This window comes from Pteronotus mesoamericanus, unplaced genomic scaffold (assembly GCF_021234165.1).
Source record: "Pteronotus mesoamericanus isolate MK-2021 breed Mesoamerican mustached bat unplaced genomic scaffold, CSHL_Meso_final contig_182, whole genome shotgun sequence".
In the NCBI taxonomy this organism is placed as follows: Eukaryota; Metazoa; Chordata; class Mammalia; order Chiroptera; family Mormoopidae; genus Pteronotus; species Pteronotus mesoamericanus.
Window position 1 is genome coordinate 26,425,365 of NW_026555078.1, and position 22,053 is coordinate 26,447,417.

Consider the following 22,053-nt stretch of genomic DNA (forward strand, 5'->3'; position numbering starts at 1 on the left):
GTGTCTGAATGAAGACGATAGGACGAAAATTTGCCTCCTAACGAGAGGAAAAATATATCAGAAACAAAATAGAAACACCCAAAACATGTCAGCTACATAACTTGTGAAATGTTATACTTTCAGTTTATATGTTCTTGAAACTATAAAACGACCAACTTTTAGACATAGAAAATAAAAACACACAAAATCTTCTTAATTGCAAAGAAAAAAAAGTCTATCACCCGACCTTTCCCAAGTTGGTGTCCTGCTCCTTGTGCGAGTGCTGCCCCTGGCTCATCTTTGTGTCACCTCAACAAAGGTGTTCGTGTGTGTGTGTGTGTGTGTGTGTGTGTGTGTGTGAGATTTTTATTCAGCTGAAGTTTGAGTCTTTGTAACTATGATTTAAAAAAAATAATGTCAAGATAAAAGTATTTCATTTTCCTTTGGGCACGTCTGAGAGACCATGCATCACCTGCCCTCTCTGTTTACATGCCTTTTTATTTCCCAACCTCTCTTGTTCATACGTCTTCTACTTCTTTCTAATTTGGTTTGAGTATTCCTGAGAGACATGGAAAACAGTGACCAGCGTCCCAAGGTTGGCATATCTATGTGTGCCCTCAATTAAGATTGTGTTCAGTACCTAAGACAACTCTCTACAAAGGGTTTTGTGGGGACAGGGCGGGGTGGGGAGAAAGAGGGAGAGAGCGAGAGCCAGCAACACTAAGTTAGCCTTTGTATCAGCTGTTGCTTTTGTCTAAAGACAACACACAGTTTTAATCTTTGGTTGTCTCTCATTGCCTGATAGTTGTTACATTTTGGGAGCTCTTGTTTGATTCCTAATGAGTGAGTCTGAAATGATGAGGTCAGTATTCACTGAGCATCCTTAATTATTGTTCCTGTTATTTTAGAGGCTGTGTTCTATATTGCCCAACTTGTCTTTATCAAAGTTACAGAAACTTCTATAGCTATATAAACAATGCAGGTGTACTAGTTTTATTAGAATCAAATGAATTGTGCTGGATTATAGAGAATAAAGACATTGATTTACTTACATAAAGATAGAATAACTACAGAGAAGGATAAAGTAGAGATAAAGCTATTTAGATTCTTTGGTTTTACTAATATTTAATTTCTCAGAGTTCTTTGGAAAGAACAACTCTCCTACATCTTTCCATTTATCCTCCTCCCTCCCTTTTTAACACCTTTGATCTTATATTAGAAATTGATTAACATAGGTTCATGATTAATTTTCTAAATTAAGTGACTCTTTAGGGTATTTAGGAAATGATACCAGAAAGCATTGCCATTTAATTATTGAGACTATTTTAATGAAGTCAGTTTTTAGGCTAATCATGGGGTCAGCCATAAGTTGGTGCAATCTGTTCAATTTCTGCTGTAACTAAGGAAGTTCTAAACTCAGTCCCTGTTGTGTCCCAACTTACCTAACTAGTTAACAGTTAATTCAAATAATGATTAAACCAACTTGTATTACCTGGAATTCCTCCTTTAAAATTCCAACATCCCTGAGAGGGATAGTATGCCAAATAGTTTTTAATAGTCAACGCTTAACATAAAGAAATTAATAAGATTAGTTTTAATAGGATAATTGACATAGTTCAGGTACTAGATGGAATGAGGCATAGATTAAGGGAATACTGGGAAAGAAAAAATGTCTGGCTCATAGGCAGGTGCCTAGGATGCCTGCGTACATAGATCATTACAAAAGAGCATTCAGGGAAACCGGGAGCCGTTAGAAAAGAGCAAGAACAAGAGTAAGACTTCAAAATGAGAAATTTTGGGAGATCAGCTTCTTCACTTTGTTCTAAAGCCAAATGGAGTCATTTCTAATGTTTTAAGAGGCTGTGTGATACACATACAGTCACAGATGGATGGAACATTTTCCTCCCATACTGTAAATATCATTATGAAAGGTTGACTTTAAAGAATATAAAAAGGGAAATGATGGTTGAACCACCTATGCGGCCTTAAAGGTTACCAGAAATACATTCTCATATTAATATTTTAAATTGCTGAGTCTAGAGCCAATGATTGCTTGCCAAGATTTATATAAGACAGATAATTAGGAAAAGTAAATGTCAGATGTCATCATGAATAGGCAGGAAAAGTCTAAAAAATACAAATTATTAATAAGGAGATGAATGCATGCAGCTTGACACCAGGAGCAAACAAAATGTGGTGACTGGGGAACATAGTTTCTTCAGAGACCTGCATATCATCTCATTGGTTAGCATGAGCAACCATAGGAGTGGAGGCTGAGTTACAATTAATTAGCTGAACATACACTTTTGTTTGACTCTGCAAATTGTTTAACCATGAGAAATAAACTATAGTTTATATAATTGGAATGGCTCTAAGTTTATTTGTGGATTTTTGTAAACTATGAAAAGGAAAAGATCATTAGCCTTCTTTCAAAAATTGTGATTTGGGAGAATTACAGACTAATAGTTTTCTGTAGGAAGCAGTGGATACTACTAGAGAGCAGAGACTAGGTCTGTCTCTGGTTATCATTGTATCACTTGTGGCTAGTGTAGTGGCTGGCATATAGTAGGTACTCAGTAACCATCTACTGAATGCAGCAGTGCTCAAATGAATACAGATATCTCTGATTTCTGATATAGCATCTTTCAATCTTTTAACTTATGTCTCTTTTCTAAGGCATTAAACATTATATCATGACTAACATTTATATTATGAAAATAATAGGTATTTTTGAGTTTTAAAATATAAAACATATTAAATATTTAGAAAAGCATTTTCCAAAATGTACTATTGTGCTCTCATGTGCATGGTGAGAAGCTCATTACCCTTCTCCCCCAAGTTCTCTTCCCAGGTGAGAGCCAATCTGCCTTTATTAGGGTTTATTATTAGAGTTGCATAACTAATCAAACTCAATGGCTTAAAACAAGAACAGTTATTTTACTGATAAATCTGCAATTTATGCAAAGCTAGGAGGCCATGACTTATTTCTAGTCCATATGATATCAGCTGCATTGGCTTAAATGGGTCTGAAAAATCTACTTCTTAATTAGCTCAGCCACTGACATGGCTAGTAAGCTGATGTTGTCAAGCTATTTACTGCACATATAATTATCACTTGATACATTTTCCTTCATATCTTACCTATCATCATTAAATATGAATATAAATAGGAAGAGAATGGATTACCAGCCTTAGTGTTATCAGAGAAGTCTTCTCATACCAGCATTTTAAATTGCTCGGTCTGTGGCCTGTGCTTAGCTGGGAGCTCTGTCAAGGCAATCAGCCAGGGGCCTTTATTCTTTTCTATGTGAACCTCTGTAGAAGAACGCCTGGGGTTCCTTACAACATGGAAGCTAAAGTCCAAGAGCAGGTGTTCTAACAAGTGAGGAATTGAAGGTTTCTAGTTTCTTAAGTCCTGGGCCCAGATATTGACATATAATCATGTTACCATATTCTATTGTTAAGACAGTCATAGAGTACACCTATGTTCAAGGGAAAGGGGCATGTACCCTGCTTCTCAGTGGAAGGGGTGTCAGGGAATTTGTAACCATTTTTAATCTATCATAATTATCTTATAAATAATCCCCTTATGGTGATTAAAAAATATGACTTTTTAAATAAGACATTTATTGGTGTGTATGCCATAATTATCAAGACTTTAAATATGATAAGCTTGTAAAATTAGCTAGTTTTAAGTGGTCTGAAGCCTAAAAGACTGCAGGAAGGCATAAAGAAAGGCTTATCAAATTTTAACAAATTAGCCTCCTTAAAGTAGGTTGACTATATGAGATCCCATCGAAAGGGTAAAATTATAGAACAGGCCTCTACAAAACTGGCTAGGCCAACCATGGACATTCATATTTATTATCTTCATATGGTCAGGACAAGTATCACCTTAGTTTCTAAATATTTGATACTGCCACCTGCATTCATAATGTATATTCCTTCTATGTTTTTATATCACCAGCAGTGAGAGTTTGACTTGAAAAACATAATGTTTCTGAAAACCTATTTTCTAGGTTTTTGGTGTGTGAATTTACTGGAAAAAATATTTTAACTCCTACTATGTTTCAGGAACTTCTCGGTGTTCTGGAAATACAGCAGTTAGCAAAAAGCCCATAGTCGCACTCATGGAATTTGCATTTCTAACAGAGAAGGTAGATAATAAACAAACACTAAATTAATATGTGATGTAAATTAATGATAAATAGGATTAAGAGCATAGGCATAGTAAGGGATTGGAGAGTGATATTGGAAGAAGAGGGTGTTTAGATAAGTGGCCTGGGAAGGGCTCTGTGCTGAGTTAGTTTTTGAGCAGAGACCTAAATGAGGAGAGGACATAGGCCAGGTGAAGACCTTGCAGAAAGGTGTTTTAGGCAAAGGGAATAGCTAGTGAAGGGGCCCTGAGCAGTGAATGCATTCAGAATGTTTGAGTAGCATCAAGAAAGCCAGTGTGACCGGAGCAAAGGGAGTGAGGGATGGCTGTACAAATTATGATCAGTGAGGGAGGCAGTGCTGTGATTTTATATGTCCTTGGACCATGACTAGGTTGGGTTTTAGTCTATGTGTGAATAAATATATATATATATATATATTTGTTCCTGCTGAGTGAAAAATTGTTTGGAAGCTATTTTCATGATGATGATGATGATGATGATGATGATGATACATAACAATTCATGGATACTTACTCTTTACTAGGCTTTCATTTTTTAACTAGTTTTATATGTGTTATCTCTTTTAATACAACCCCTTTGTAAAGATTTTAATACAATTTTAAATTTATAAGTGAGGGTGTAGAAGCATAGAGAGATTTAATAATGGGCCCAAAGACACAAGGCTAGTAAGTACAGTAAGTGGAAAAAACACATTCTACTAAAGAAAGACTATGCAAGGATGCTGGTAGAGGTGGGGAAAAGTGATGGAATTGAGGCTGTATTCTGAAGGTAGAGCCAAGAGGGACTGTTGAAAACAGTGAATTGAAGGATGGCTTAGCAGTTTTGATTTGAGCAACTAGGTATAGTTTTGCAATGTATTGAGATGAAAAAGTGCATTTGGGTTCTTAGAGAAAGAGTGTTTAAATTAAGAGTTCTTTTTTGGAGGTTGCAAGATGGCTGTAGAGTAGCTGGAAGCTCCATCTACTTGATTCCAGCCCAGACCAGTCTTGCAGCTAAACCACAGGGCAATCAACTCAGAAATCCAGCTGAGGGTGAGTGGGAGCGGGCGTGAGTGAGCATGTGCATGGACGTGTGTGTGTGGGGTGGGGTTGCGGGGGAGAGCGCGCGCGTGTGTGCCTGCCTGCCAGGGAGGACACTTGGGGGTGGGCAGCCCAGGCTCTCCTGGCAGAGCTGCTGCCACTGCTGCTGCCCAGTCCTGTGCATCTGTCTGTGCAGATTTGGAGCAGGAGCCATTCCGTGGAAATTATAATATCCTCCTCCAGAAAGCCACCAGAGCAGCTGCGCCCGTGCACCTGGACTTATCTCTGTGCCCTCCGCGCTGAGCAGGGCTGCCCAGCCCACCATTGCTGGGACTCAGGGTCTGGGGACTGGGGTACTTTCCCAGGAGGTGGCTGTCACCTCCCTGGCCCCAAGTGCCACCGGAACCGTGAACATGAACAGGACAGAGTCTGACTGAAAAGGCTGCGGATTGACCGAGGAGCCAGGAGCCCCGGGGGCAGAGAGAGGCGGCAGGGGCAGTGTTGGCTGCAGAGACCGTGGAGGGAGCGCAGCGGTGGGAGCCTGAGGCTGACACTCACTGGAGGGAGTGGCACAAACACCCCACCACCCTCCAGTGTTACCAGTTTGCAGTTGGATTCTTCCCTTCCTTCCTCTACCGCCTCAGAATGAGACTTGAAAGAAGATGATACATGCAGGATATAATCTGTTGATTTGAGAGAGAAGGGGAGAGGCATCAGTGTGAGAGAAGTGTTGGTAGGTGGCCTCCTGTATGTGTCCCAACTGGGGTTCCAACCCACACCAGAAGCCCTCTCAAGGCAGAGACAGTCATGGTAGTGGCTAAGCCCCTTAGTGCCAGACGAGGGAAAGTTCTTACCAAGGAACAGGCTAGTAACAGTCAGGACCCAAATACAACAGGAGCGTCCACATAATACACACGAGGAACATTCCTAGAGCGTTCAGATCAGGAGGTCAAGGAATCTTCACCTTACTGGGGTCTCTGCTCTGGAGGGAGATGAAAACCGCTGGAGACAAACCCGCCGCATTTTTTTCCTTTTTTTTTCTTAAAGAGGCAAAGTACAGGTTTTGTGTTTGTGGCAACACACATAGGGCCCCAGAAACGGGAGGGTGGCGCAGACTGGCATTGCACAAGGAGAATGTGGAGTGGGAGGCACCCAGGAGTTTTGGGGGAGCAGTGTGGGATTTTCTGGGCCCGGATATACCTGAGCTCCAATGCAGCCATCTATCTTGCGAAGAGTGAGCCCCTCCCATGGGAAATTACTTTCCCCCATGGGATACCACTCCCCCTGCCCTCTGGAAATCTCGCCACAACCTCTGAAATCCTGTTTGCTCCATTCAGCAACTTGTTTTGTTCTTTTCTCAGTTTTGCTCTCTCTTGGTGTTCTATTTTGTTTGATTTTTTTTCTTTCTTTTCTCCTATCGTGCATATTAACTATTGCCAAGGAGAGAGCAACTTGAACAGACTCAGGGGTCATCAGAGACTGACAGTAGGGTGAAGCCAATCCACATACTTTTGGGGGAAACGGACTCTGATGCTTCCCCCTCACAGGAGAGCCACAGAAACACCCTCCTTCTACCTGGAAGGCCCAAAACCTGGGCTCTGGAAGCCTAGTAGGGGCACTGCCCTGCTGAGTACAGGGAAATAATCGTGGGAAGGCTCAGACTAGTGGGTTGGGGGAGGGGGAACACCCCTACTATCTTCCCTGAAGTCTGGAAGGCATCTGCCTCAGAAGATCCAGGAATCTGTTTCTGTCAGAAGCCCTCTCAGAAAGGATCAGGTCTGCGACTGGTCTAAGATGGGCAGCAGGCCAGTAGGCAGAGACAGACAGAGGCGGGTCCTGTGATGACTTGGGACATGTGCTGACACATCCCTGGACCCAGGGCCCATAAAAGCCAGCTTTGCAGAGCAGCTTGGCCCGCCCTGGGAGCAGTCAAGCCCAGATGGATCAGCCACAAATTGTGGATTGTCTGTAGCTTGAAAAGGTGGCTGAGGGCCAGCTGTGGACAGTGCCTGACATTGACTTACACTGGGCTCAGACACTAGCGCGGTATCCAAAGGTAGAAACCAGACGCAAGAGCTTAACTGTGTTGAAACAAATCCAACTTGGTTCTTTTTCATTATCTTGGCTGTTTTTTCTTTTTCATGTCCTCTTTATTTATCTTGTTCATTTTTTCTTTTTCTTTTATTTTTGGTGCTCTAATTTTTTTCATATCTCCTAGTCCACTCTTACCTTTGATTACTCCACTGTTCCCTTCTTCTCTCCTTTTAGTATTTTTGTTACCTTTTCTGTTTTCTTCTTTCAATTCATTATGAATAATAGTTCTCATCCCCCTTCTTCTCTCAAAATCACTTTTATTTGGTCTTCTCATATTCTTTTTCCTTTTCCCCTATCTCTACCATTATAATTTGCTTTCTGCTGTTATTATTCTTTTCTCTGTTGTGGTGATATTGCTGCGGTGGTCAGGGGGGAGTTACCTGTGTTGGTATTGTGTTTGTGTTGTTTGGCTTTGTTCTTCCAGCACCTATACAACAGTGTACAACATGTGGTGGGGGTTGAGCCCCTTAGCCAGCCAGATGGAGGGGTGTTCCCACCAATGAATGGGCCAGTAATAATCAAGACCCAAATACAACAGGAGAGTCCACATAACCCACACAGAGGTCATTCCTAGAGCACCCAGATCAAGAAGTCAAGGTCTGCACCACTGGGTCCCACAGCATGACTGCTAACACACAAGGCCACTCCACAAGCCAGAGAGTGAAAGCAAATCAATCTAATACATAGAAACAGACCCAGGGAGACAACTAAAGTGGAATTGACAGAAAATACTCCAAGTAATGAAAAGCAAGGATCTGCAACCTAGATTACTCTATCCAGCAAGGCTCTCATTTTAAATAGAAGGCAAAATAAAGAGCTTCCCAGACAGAAGAAGGCTAAAAGAGTACATCTCCACCAAGTCAGCACTGCAAGGGATACTCAAGAGACTGTGTTAGGAAGAAGAAAAAGAAGGGGAAGAAGGGTAAGAGGAGGAAGAGGAAGAAGAAGAGGGAGGCAGAGAAGGAGAAGAAGAAAGGTTGGTGGGGGAGAGAGAAACACAGGTACAGAGGGGGGAAATGGGAATGACCTTAAATGTAAATATATTAAATGCTCCAATCAAAAGATATAGAGTAGCTGAATGAATAAGAAAACATGACCTGCATATATGCTGCCTTCAAGACACCCACCTCAGAACAAAAGACCTATACGGATTGAAAGTGAAGGGATGAAAAAATCCATCAAAAAACTACTTGACCTAATAAGTGAATGTGGCAAAGTAGTTGGATACAAAGTCAATATTCAGAAATTGATGGCATTTTTGTACACCAGCAATGAACTATCAGAAAGAGAAACTAAGAAAAAATAATCGCATTTACCATAGCAACAATATAAAAGTTCCTAGGAATAGATTTAACCAAGAAGGTAAAAGACCTATACTAAGAAAACTATAGAACATTTAGGAAAGAAATTGAGGAAGATAAAATACATTGAAGTGTATACCCTGTTCATGGACTGGAAGAATCAGCATCATTAAAATGTCCATACTACCCAAAGCAATCTATAGATTCAACGCAATTCCTATGAAAATACCAAAGTCATATTTCACAGATATAGAACAAATATTCCAAAAATTTATATGGAATCCCAAAAGATCCCAACTAGCCACAGCAATCTTGAGAAAGAAGAGCAAAGTTGGAGGGATCATAATACCTGATATAATATTATACTACAAGGCCACTGTAAATATAACAGCCTGGTACTGACGTAAGGGCAGATACATAGATCAATGGAACAGAACAGAGAGCCCAGAAATAACCCGTGTCTCTATGGTCAGTTAATATCGGACAAAAGGGCATAAGCATACAATGGCGTAAAAATAGCCTCTTCAGTAAGTGGTGTTTGGAGAACTAGATTGGTACATGCAAAAAATGATACTAGACCACCAATTTACACACACCAGGATAAACACAAAATGAATAAAAAACTTAAATATAAGTCATGTTACCATAAAAATCCTACTGGAAAACAGGCAGTAAAATTTCAGATATCCCATATATATCTGTTTTTTGCCAATATATCTCCTAGGGCAAGGGAAATAAAGGACAAAATAAACACATGATACTACATCACATTAAAAAGCTTCTGCATGGCTAAATAAATCATCATCAAAATGAAAAGGGAACTGACTGGGAGAACATATTTGCCATTGATACATTGGACAAGGGGTTGATCTTGAAAATATATAAAGAATTCATCCAACTCAATACCAGGAAGACAAATAATCCAATTAAAAATGGGCAAAGGACCTGAATAGACACTTCTCCAAGGTGGACATACAGAGGGCCCAGAGGCATATGAAAAAATGCTCATCACTAGCCAACAGAGAGATGCAAATTAAAACCACAATGAGATATCACCTCACACCTGTCATAATGGCCATCAATAATAAACCCACAAATGACAAGTGCTGGCGAGGATGCAGAGAAAAGGAAACGCTAGTACACTGTTGGTGGAAATGCAGACTGGTGTAGCCACTGTGGAAAACAGTATGGAATTTCCACAAAAACTTAAAAATGGAGCTGCCTTTTGACCAGTGATTCCACTGCTGGGATTATAGTCTAAGAATGTTGCATCACCAATTCAAAAGAACTTATGCATCCTTATGTTCAAAGAAGTGCTATTTACAATAGCCAAGTGTTGGAAAGAGTCTAAGTGCCCATCAGTAGATGAATGGATTAAAAAACTGTGGTACATTTACACAATGGAATACTATGTATCACAGAGAAAGAAGAAGTAATTCCTACTCTTTGTGACAGTATGGATGGAACTGGAGATTATTACGTTAAGTGAAGTAAGCCATTTGGTGAAAGACATACCATATGATCTCATTTATAAGAGGAATCTAATGAACAAAATAAGCTAACGAGCAAAACAGAACCAAAGACATGGAAATAGAGAACAGATTTACAGCTGTCAGAGGAAAGAGGGGAGGGGAGAATGGTGGACAGAATGGGAAGGGGTTAGACCAAAATTCTGTATGTATGACCCATGGACATGGACACGGACAACAGCGGTGGGATGGACTGGGGTCACAGGGGGTGGGCTAGACAGAGGAAGGCTAAGGGGGACAGTCGGGACAACTGTAATAGAATAAAGAAGAATAAAAGAAGAGTTCTTTTATTGGACATGGTTGACTTGAATGTCTATTAGACATTTAAGTAGATATGTGTGTCTGTAACAATTCAGGGCAGAGGTATGTTCATCATGGACAGAAGTTGCAATGTGGTTACATGTGATCTTTCTGCATTCTTTTTGCAACTTATTTTAAAGTAAAAGAAATTTAAATATATACATATACATATATATGTATTTGAATCTCTTACCTTAAATTATGACCTTCTTTAGTTATCCACGGTATACAACACCATACTTCCATGAAAATGGGAGTCAAAGTGGATATCTTTGTAAATACGCCAAACTTATGAGATGTTGATTATGTTCTTCACTTATTAACGCTACACACTTTTAATCCATTGGCAGTTTTCTTTATATTTTAGTGCTTAAACTTTTCATTTGAGCAGAACGTATACATATTTAATGTACCCGAAAGATGAAATGTTTGGTCATTTGTTACACTAAAAAGCAGTAGTGAGACACTCTGGCAAATATAGAATATTGCAAGCATCTTAGGGAGCCAAATACGTTTAATATATCAAAATTATAGGTAGTTCTGTGATATTTATTGACAACTTGTAGTAGCTGGATCCTATGAAAACACATGATTGTGGCATTATTTTATTAATTCATAAAATGCTCATTATTTTAAAAACATACATTCTCATTTCTCCTGAAAATGTGAAATTCCATATTTGTTATACAATTTTTTGATTATTAACTTGTTAACATTATTTCTGTGTTTGTCTTTCTTAATACCACAATAGTGGAATAGAGATGTTAAGATGTTAATAGAGATGTTAGGAGGTAATAGAGATTACTTTTTTTTTTAAATATAAATATTCAAAGGCTTAGAGATCCAGCTGAAAAATGCAGCACAAATTCCTCTTATTCAGTTTTAACAAAATATCGTCTATCTTGAAAATTATCTGCACTGACATCAAAATTCCTAAGTAACAGCAGAAAACTGGCTAAATATTTATAAAATTATAGCTTCCTGTTGTAAAATTTTAATTTGTTATACTCAGAGAATGATTGTTCTTAAAGAAAAAACAAATGATTTTCTGAAAATATGTAAAGGATCTTAAGTTGCTTCACTAGCTTGATTTCATATCACTTCCATCAAAAAGGATTTTGTTTGATGAAACAGCAAAGTGAAACAGCCCATACTTTGTTTAGAGGAGTCATTTTATTTGAAGGCTTGGGGGATGGAAAATGGAAATGATCCTTGTCTGATATTATACTAAACTGTCAAATGCTTATGGAATGTACACAGTTATGAACATTGTGTTTACTAAATATAAAGGAAAATAAAGCACTGCCTTCTTTCAAAAGAGCTTAGTGTTAACAAGGGAGTAAAATCAAAGGGACAGGATAGGGTGGGGTTGTGTGCAAAAAGTTCTTTTTGGGGTGAACTCCTTTTCAAAGCTCGTAAACATGGGCAGCTTGACCAGATGTGAAGATAGAAGGGTTGGTAATTCATGGATTGAGGGAGGAGGTTGTAATCAGGGGCATCACAAAATCCTCTCCCATTAGTGGGCCCCTATAAATAAACACGCTGGTCTGCAGGCTGGCTTTACTCTTAATTAAAATGATGGAATAAAAAATTTACAATACTGGTATACTGACATGAGTTTACTAACTTGAATTTTTAGGCACTCCCAAAGTTTTATTTTTGCTGTTAATTCCAACTGTATTTCTCTTCAGAGCCTTCTAAAAATGGAACATTTTAATCTGTCTCCATTCCCTATATTTATTATGCTCTGTCAACAATATTTATAAGCAGGGAAGTATTCTGAAAGCTGGAAGGCACAAGCAGTGAGAAAGAGCATACATTTCTGAACTGGATCATCAGTCCCTGGAAAATGCAAATTGATTAGGCTTCATTCAGCAAGACAAGGCTGGAAGATAACTTAGGTAATAAGGTTAGAAGTCCTTAGGCAAATTATAATTTTAGATTATTAATTCTTCACAAAATCTGTTAGCCACTCTTGTATTTTGCCACATTGACTAGAGTGTTCCATGCTCATAAAATCATATTTCTCTTACTGAAGGTAATATTTACTGAGTAAATACCAAATTCCAGGCAGTCTTCTCAGGGGTTAACATTCATTAACCCCTAAAATTTATAAAGGCATCTCTGTCATATAATTCATTGATTGAACCACTATTCTCATTTTTTTTTCTCTCAGGATATTTGTTTCATGTTCATTATTTCTTCTCTTTCAGCTCTTCTTTATGCAACTATTTTTGGAAATGTTACCACAATCTTCCAGCAAATGTACGCCAATACCAACCGATACCATGAGATGCTGAATAATGTACGGGACTTTCTGAAACTCTATCAGGTCCCCAAAGGCCTTAGTGAACGAGTCATGGATTATATTGTCTCAACATGGTCCATGTCTAAAGGCATCGACACAGAGAAGGTATGGGTAATTGTTTTTGTTGTTACTTATTTTCTATTTCAATAGGATCTTCAGATGCCTGTCATTCTCCCACTCACATAATGCTTGTATAATTGCTTCATAAATGCTACTCTATTTCAGAAGTAACATATTAATCAATCATATTATTGAGTGCTTAGAAGGTGCAAAGCCCTCAACCATCAATCATCAATTAGCACTAGTCATCACGCTTAATTTAGAAATTGTGGTTCCTGAAAACAGCTAATTACTGCATTTCCATAAAACACTCTTATTACCACTCAGAGTAATTTGCTGCATTCCTCCAAAATTCTAAAAGTGCCACCATTTCTCCTGGTAGATTCTATTCCTTTGACTTTTTGCCCATTTTAAGTTTTGAAAGCAACTTCCTTGCTTATAACCTGAAAAATTTTGTTTGCTATCCTCCACTTAAATTTCTTCTCTTTCTCTCACATGTTTATAAAGCAACATATAATTGTTTGTTTTTCCCATACAAATCTATTAAATGGGTATCATCCTCTCTGTTCATTTGACATATCTAAGTTCTTGCTTGTATTTTCATGGAACCTTTAAATTTTTTTTCCATCTATCTTGTATTAGGGGCAAAGAAGGAACTGAAAGCCTGCTCACAATAAACAAAACTGTATTTTTCAAAAAATTTCACTGCTGCCCTGATTGGTGTGGCTCAGTGGGTTGGGCGTCATCCTGGAAGCCAAAAGGTCACCAGTTGGATTCCCAGTTGGGGCACATGCCTGGGTTGCAGGCCAGGTCCCTGGTTGGGGAAGTGCAAGAGGCAACCCAATCGATGTTTCTCTTTCTCCATTTCTCCCTCCCCTCCCCTCTCTCTAAAAATAAATAAAAATAAAATGTAAAAAACATTTTCACTTCGTACACCCAACTGATGCACACAAGAGTTTTGGGGAAAACTGATCGTAAGCTATGTTACTTTGTAAGCATCAGTGGAGACTTTTATTTTTAGGTATTGATTTTTGACAAGTGATCGTGATACAGCACATTCCTTTCCTTGTCATTTCCTGCAAATTTGATTTGTTCTCTCAATTGTATGAGGTTTACTTGTAGTTTTTCTCTAAGACCAGCTCAACAAGCACCTTTCAATGGGAAGGAGCAAATGAGTAAAGTAGATGTTTAACTAGGGGAATTTCATGAAATAAGTAGGCAGACTTTTAAACCAGAGCAAGCATTGCTAGGAGTAGATGGTCGAGGGGATGTGTAAAGAATGAAAATAGAAGGTGAAAATTGAGGGAGAGAAGTCTCAGAGGGTGTGCAGGTGAGCTACTCAAGGGTAACCATTTGGGAGGGTAGTGAAAAAGGGTGAGATGTGCGCCTCGTAAACATTTTACAAGATGCAGTATAGATTTTCTAGTCAAATACCCACTTAAAGTGAAAGATGTAACTACAGAGGAGTAAAGGACACAGTACATTTCTGTGGAATTTGATTAATATGTAAATGAGCCAATAGATGGTTAGTAGAGAGAGTATCCAAAGAAAGAACAGAATCTTCCTCAGAGGTGCAGGTGTGAGTCAGTGTTTAAAGCTCAAATGCAGGATATCCTTTGAGGTCCACATTCAGGGAAACTGAGATCAAAAAGCAACTATCTACCTTGTCCATCACCATCTCAGGTAGAAGCTTTTCTTTCCAGAAAATACAATGGGGTCACATTATAGCTGACAGAAACATCAGTAAAATTATGGAATAATGGCCTTTTACATTAGGAAAAAACCTGACTTGTAGCCTGTGCTACTTCTGGTGGACTTGCTCAACTGCCTGCTTTATAACCTTGTTAAGGTATAATGCACTGGCATGGGGTGTTGGCATGGCACATACCATGTAGCAGGAAATTATTTCTGGGCTCCTATTATTTACCACAATATTTTGGTGTTCATAATTTGTAGTCACAGAAATGTACTTCTGATAAGTAGAGTATCCACTTGAATAATAGGAAAAACAGGTGGAGAGGCCAATATTAAACGTGAAATAAAATTTTAAATCAAAAGAAAAGATTTTTAAAGAAATAAATATAGATATTAAAGTGAATTAGCTTTGGGAAAAAATTATGGTTGTGTCTTTTGAATGGGAAATCTTTGGGTAGTTGTTATTGACTAATACAAGGAGCGCATTTAACTAACTGGTAAATATGAAAGTTTTGTTGTATATGTATAAAATATATCTAAATTTAATTTATTGTGGCAGCAAACTTTCCAGGCCTATGTTAATTTCTTCCAGCCTATTAAGAAAATCCCCACCCAGATGCATAAGAACTAACCATAATAGCACTGTAAGTAAAGTGATAGAAGCCAAAGCCTTGGTCTGGGAAGCGGGTATAGGACATTTCCACTAATTGCATAGGCAATGAGGGTGAATTTAAAAATGTGTTCTTATACTACATACTATACAAGATACCAAACAAGAAGAAAACAAAAATAGGCATCTAGATCTCTAGAGTAGTAGTGATCCTAACAACTAGGGAGAAGACCTATGTTCCTGTTACACATTCAGTTATTTGACTAATAAATAGTGTACAAGGTCTGTCTGGAAAAAGTCCAGCCATTGTTAACATAAAGAGAACAGTTTGTGCAAATCAATGTAGACTGGAATGCACATGAATGAACAATGATGACTTTACTGTACCAGTTAGTGGAGGCAGTAGATGCCATTGAGTGAGCAAATGTACTGTGTAGCCGGTGCATTCAAAATGACTGAGTAAGTAGAACAACGACTCTGCATCTCATTTTCTGTTAAGCTTCAACATTCCTCCACAAAACTATTCGGATATTCAGAAGGCCGCAGCTATGGGCCACTGGTGATGAGCAGCTTCATCACAACGACTTGCCCACTTATCATCACTTTTCATGCAGAGATTTTTGACAAAACATCAAATGACCCAGGTAACTCATTCTCCCTACAGCCTATATTTGGCACCCTGTGACTTCTGGCTTTTCCTAAAACTAAAATCATCTTTGAAAGGGAAGAGATTTCCGGCTTTCAGTGAGGTTTAGGAAAATATGACAGGGCAGTTGATGGCAATTGGGAGAACTCTGTGAGGTCTCAAGGTGCCTAATTTGAAGGGGACTGAGGCTATATTTTCCTATGTATGTTTCTTGCCTCTTGTATATTCTTCAATAAATGTTTCTATTTTTCATATCATGTGGCTGGATACCTACTGGACAGACCTTGTATATAACATATAACTTTAAAATAGTATAATAAAGTAGGAAAGTATAGATGCAACAATTAGTAGCCAAAAGAAAGATAGGGAATAGATATCTCAGAACTAGATTTTACTATGGATAAAGAATCAAGGAACATGTATAAAGGACCCATGGACAAAGCCAAAGGGGAGGGTAGGATTGAGGGTAAGAGGTGAGGGTGAGTAGGGCAGGGGAAAATGGTTGCGGGAAAATGGAGACAACTATACTTGAACAGCAATAAAAATTTTTTTAAAGAAAAAAATAGAACTGAATATAAGTTAAAGGACACATTGCAAAGACAATTGATTCATTATTTCATGTAATTATAACATGAGCTAAAAATCTAAGGAAATGTTTAATGAGTATCTTTCCACAGGACAACATAAATATCAGAAGGACTGAGAGTTAAGTATAAAAAATAAGAAACTATAAACTATTAGAAGAAAATATATAATTTATTTTTGTATGTGTTAAAGCAATGGAATACATAATGAAGTAAGTGATAAATAGATTTGTCTAGAAAATGTAAAACTTCTCATACCAAAAACTATGAAAATGAGAGAATTTTCAATAGATATCATAAGTGAAAGATGAATTATCTTAATATGTAAAGGTGATTTTATAAATCAGTAAGAAGAATCAAAGACAAAAATGAGCTGAGCACATAGGTAATTTATAGAAGACAAAAATACAAATTACTAATAAACATGCAAGAAAATATTATTTTTACCTGTAATAAATTAATATTGAACAGAAAAAAACCACTTTTAATGTGTAAAATGGACAAGAAAAAATGCTCAATCTTAGCCAAGGCTGTAGTGACTGACACTATCATATAACTTTGGCCTGTGTGTAATTTGATTGTGCATTGCTTGAATGAAGTCTGACCAAAATAATATCCTAAACTGAGGATAGTCTACAGCTCAATCCTGTCCTCTTTTTTTTTTTTCTGACTATAATTCTTTCCCTCAATGATACCATATAATCTAAAGATTTTAGAAATATATGCTACTACCATTGAAATATACATATTCATTTTGGATCTATTCCCTGAAATGTAGACTTGCCTATCCAATTTCTTTCTTATGTCCAATGAAGTTGTCCAGAAGTGCACTGCCAAGCATCTCCCATCAACCTGCTCTGCTGACATTCTTTCCCAATGCAGTTAATGGAAACTCCACCCCTTAGTTGCTTAGGGTGAAAACCCTGACGTTAAAACCTCCACCAAATTTTGTTGGCTCTAGCTCCTGTTCTTGTCACCTTTATTGCGATTACCTGGTTGAAGTCACTGTCATGTTCTATCTGGGTTACGGTATAGCTAGATAACTTTTTTCTTTTGTCTCCATATAGTGTATTCTCAGCACTGCAGCCAATGAGTTTATATGACTTCCGTAATAAAGGTTTCTCTCTATCTGTCTATCTGTCTATCATCTATCTATCTATCTATCTATCACCCATTCATTCATCATCTATATATCTTTTATTTATATTCATCTTTAGTGGGGGATTTTTTTGATACTAAGAATGAAATGAGCCTGTTAAAAATACAAGGGTAGAAAAAAAATGAAAGGCTGGTAACAGTAATGACATAAATTCTGTAATTATAGTCATAAAAGCTTAGAAACATGAATGTACTTGATGATGTAACTTTAATAAGTAGTTTCTCAATTTTAACAAATATCCCAGATTTGATGTTAGAGATTTGTATTAGGTTTCTTATTCTTCAATAAGGCAAATACTTGTCTTACTGTAGTTCTTGTCTTACAGTTTGTTATTTCTTTCTAATATTTTATTAATGGTGGTCATTACCAGATTTAACTATGGGTATATAATGAAAAAGATTGAAATATAACATGTGAAGCTAAATGTCTTTGTTCTGATGCTTCCCTCGTTACCTCTAAAAGAGCTATATTTTTTTCAGTAGCTAGTAAAATAGAATTTAATGAAGCATGGCACCTAATTACAGAAAACTTCACCCCAATTACTGGGATTTCCTTCTATCATTTCTACATACTTAGTTTTATAGATTTTTCGAATTCAGCTTTAACCCACAAGTAAATTAATCGCTGTGATTTAATTCAGTTTTAACTTGCCTTATGTGAATAATGCTTTCTCTCATACAAATTGTGGCATTAAAATCAGTACTAATGTGGAGATTGTAACATTTTTATCATCAAAGGTAGCCTTAGGCAATGTTTTCTTTAAATTTATAGAACAGTACCTAGATTAATTTTATTTGTTTGAAAGTATTTTATTGATTACTAATTAACAGTTGTTTCTTTAGATTCTTTTAAAATTTAATGACCAAAATCTATCCTCTGGGCTTTGATACTTGTTAATATTCTGTGCACTTAAAAGACAAGAGGAATGGGTGGAATGAGTGAAGATTTAAAAGGGAAAGAGGAGATTGTGGAAAAAAAATAGAAAGGAGGTCGGTTAAAGCTCAAAAAATGTATCCAGTTTGAAATGACTTTACTGGGAAATAATTCAAGTGAAGGAGGTGGCTGGGGACTTTTTATTTTCAGCTTTTGGGATGGTATGAAAGAATGTACAACTCTATATAATGTATAGACCGCATACTACTTTCTCATCATACTGAATTTTTTTCAGTTTGTTTTATTGAATGAAGCTTAACATTAATCTTGATATTGTTTAATGTCTTGCTTTTTTTCTAGCATGTAGTTTGGAAAAATCAGTAGAAACAGCTCTTTGATTTTCATTTCTTGTTTCATGTGTTTTGTAATAAGCATAAAACATCAGTGGGAAGGTCCCGTTATATGAAAAGTTCTGGCAGAATTATGCACACTATTCAGGCACAATTATGCCTTTAGTATGTAAAGAAATTGAATATTTTAAAATCTTAGTTTATTTTTAAACCTAATCTATCACAGAAGCACTCTACTTCTTCCAAATACAGCAGGCAATATATTTTTTTCTACACGTAGAAGTAGCTTCCTTTTAATCAATTTACTTTAATATATATTTTTAATTTAGAAAAGCATCTCTAAATATTTCTTTGTATTCCTAAATTTGAAAAACAGGGATGGCATTCTTATACACACATAGCATCATTTTCTTGATTCAATATTTAAACACTTCAAGAGGTTCCTATTGTAGCATGGAGGGATGGAGCACGTCGCGGGGAGCGCGGTCCTGGGGATCTGAGGGTTACAGGGGCCAGCTGAGATGGGAGCAGGGCTCTGAATCTGTGCAGGGGTTGTCACAGATGGGGGGAATAAACATGAGTCGTTGCAAACACTTCTCTGTTTGTCAGAAGAGGGGACAGGGGCACTTTCCTCCTAGTCGAGAAGCCCCCCAGCCCCTTTTCCCAAAGGCTTTTATTGGAAAGGTTATCAGTGGGGCTAGGTAGCAGGAATGCACAGGTTATCTCCTTACATCAGTATGTTAATGTTCACAGAGAAAGCGGGATGTTTTGAAGAAAACAAATAGCAGGAATACACCTATTGAAGAGGAGACTAGCAAAACAAGAGAGACATTAAACATGAGAGCATAGTAAACATAAGAGTGCCCAAGGGTATAGGGTTAGGGTCTATGAATAATGTCAATTTCCTTCCCAGCCTGAGCTGCCTATAGCTTCTGAGGGAAAAACAAAGCACACTTTAAAGAATTTACTTTTAGGTCTGATTTCCCTGGGAATCACCAGATCTGGTTTAGAACTGACTCTGGTATTTTTTCTAGCCTGAGCCAGGCAGGGGGAGGGAGCTGCCAAGAGACAAGGAGACTTCTTTTGGATAGAATGAGGACTCCGGCCATGCCCAAGCTGAGCCAAGGGGCGCGGGCCTTTTTGCCCTTTCTTCGTGTCCCCCAATTTCCTGTATGCTGCCCATACCTGACCGATATCTGTCTTAGGTTATCATCTCTGCGTGACATAACTTACCCATCATGGATTACCAATCATCACAGGGCCAAGCAGAGAGACAGGAGCTATGCTCCTTTTATGGTTGGACAGGTTAGGTCTCCTCAGGGGCCTGTTTCTCCGAGGCCTCCCTGATTATTTCCAGCCTTGGGGCCCTCTCGCCTGGCAGGGTTACAGTTCCTGCAACCAGACAGGGTGTTTCCCAATATCCTATAGCAATGTACCACTGAACCCAAAAGTGATGGCAGCAGCCTTCCAAGAAGAGCTCCACAGACAGATGTGCTGGGTTCAACGTGCCATGTAAATACGTACACGTGAATACAGGTATAGTAAAAGGAAACTGAATTCGTCTTAAGATACATTAAAGGACTTTTGTCTTTGGATCCAGAGAGGTAATAATCATCCCAATATAGTCCATATTAATCCAGCTTCCAGCTGGATATTTTAAAAGAAATATTATCAAATGGCCACACACGTACCAGAAGATAATTGTGAAGGTATAAAGTTCTGGGAATCTTGCTGTAAGTCTTATAGTTAAAGGAAATATCAACCTTTAGTTTGGCTAGTTGAAAACTTGGAGGGAGTTATGACAAGTGACTTAATACATTTGCAATAACATGGGTGGACCTTGAGAATATAATGCTGAGAGGAATAAGTCAGTCAGAAAAAGCTAAAAACCATGTGATTTTATGCGTTTGGAATATAAAACTGAAACTTATAGACACAGACAACACCATGGTGGTTACCAGCGGGAAGGGGCACTAAAAGAGAAAAGGAGCCAAATATACGGTGACAAGGAGATGATTTGACTTTGGGTGGTGGGCACATAATGCAGTGTACACACATGTATCATGAAGGTGTACACTTGAAACCTATATCATCTTGTTAACCAATGCCATCCCAATAAATTTAATTAATTTAAAAAATTAAAATATGAATATTCAAAGTATTTAAAAATGCAATGATCTATTTATCAGTAAAAGATACAGGCAGAATGTAGCACAGGTCCCAACACTAAGGTTACATGGTATTTGTCTGAATGCTTTTGAGTCCTATTATCTATTAGATGTTGTTTACAATTCAAACACATATATTCAAGGGATCTTGTATAAAAAATATAGGAAGGAGACCTGACTTTGGGTGGTGAACATATATACCATATATAGATGATGTATTATGGAATTGTACACCTGAAACCTAAATAATTTTATTAACCAGTCACTACAATAATTCAATAAAAATTGTAAAAAATTATAGAATATACTTCTATAATAATTAATAATTATTTCTCCTAAATTTTTTATTAGTACATGTAAGTATGATAGTTTTACAAGTGAAACTAATTGGTCTTTCCAAGCTGATAGAATAAATAACATCTTTCAAAAATTAGGAGGACCGAGAATCCCTGATAGGGCTAAGCCAAGCCAGGTCCATGGGACATGGTATGTTTTTCTCCTCGTCTTTAAGTAGATTTCTAGTTGAGCACGAGAGTCTGTGCCTCGTCTATCATTACAAGGAACTATATTCCTCAGCCTGTGGTATGAAAACCTCATGCCCTAAGTATTTGAAAACCGTGACTTTTCAATCAGTAGCTTAACATGCAAAGGAACAAAACTATTGGCACATCTGCACATGCTTCTGAATTGTCGTCTGCTGAAACATTACAGAGTAAGCATTGAGTTATTTTTGACATTTTTCTTTTCTAGCTGATCTTCAGGCCTTATCTGAAAAGGTAGACTCTATCTGAAACCTTAATTTTATTTTTCCTTTCATGTATCAAAGTTAAACTAAGGCTCAAGGGTTTATTAGAAACATTACAAGTAGATGACAACTTTAATATTTTCTGTGATAGTAATTTGGAGCATGCAAGTATATATATAGTTTGTCATGACTTTTGGCATAGTTTAGGAGTGCTCCAATTTGAGCTTTATATTATTGTTAGCTAATATAATTATTAGGAAACTTTTTATGTGCCAGGAACTAGGCAGTTTTAGTCTTCTCTACTAAGGATTATTAAGGACAAGGAGATGTTATATAATTAAATTAAATCCTGAATGACTCAAACCTCTCTCTAGGAATTATATTAAGTGCATTCTTTTTATGTACCATGTTGAAATTACTTTAGTGCACTAGTGTGGGTTAGTATGTGTTTCATT

General features: G+C 37.6%; 1 protein-coding gene across 1 annotated transcript in view; it reads left to right on the forward strand.

The window, feature by feature from the left end:
- Positions 1-22,053, forward strand: part of KCNH5 (potassium voltage-gated channel subfamily H member 5) — a 244,307-nt gene that overhangs the window by 140,371 nt on the left and 81,883 nt on the right. The window contains exon 8 of the mRNA XM_054567028.1: positions 12,614-12,813. Within this exon, the coding sequence (XP_054423003.1) occupies positions 12,614-12,813 (200 nt within the window). The remainder of the gene's footprint in view (positions 1-12,613; positions 12,814-22,053) is intronic.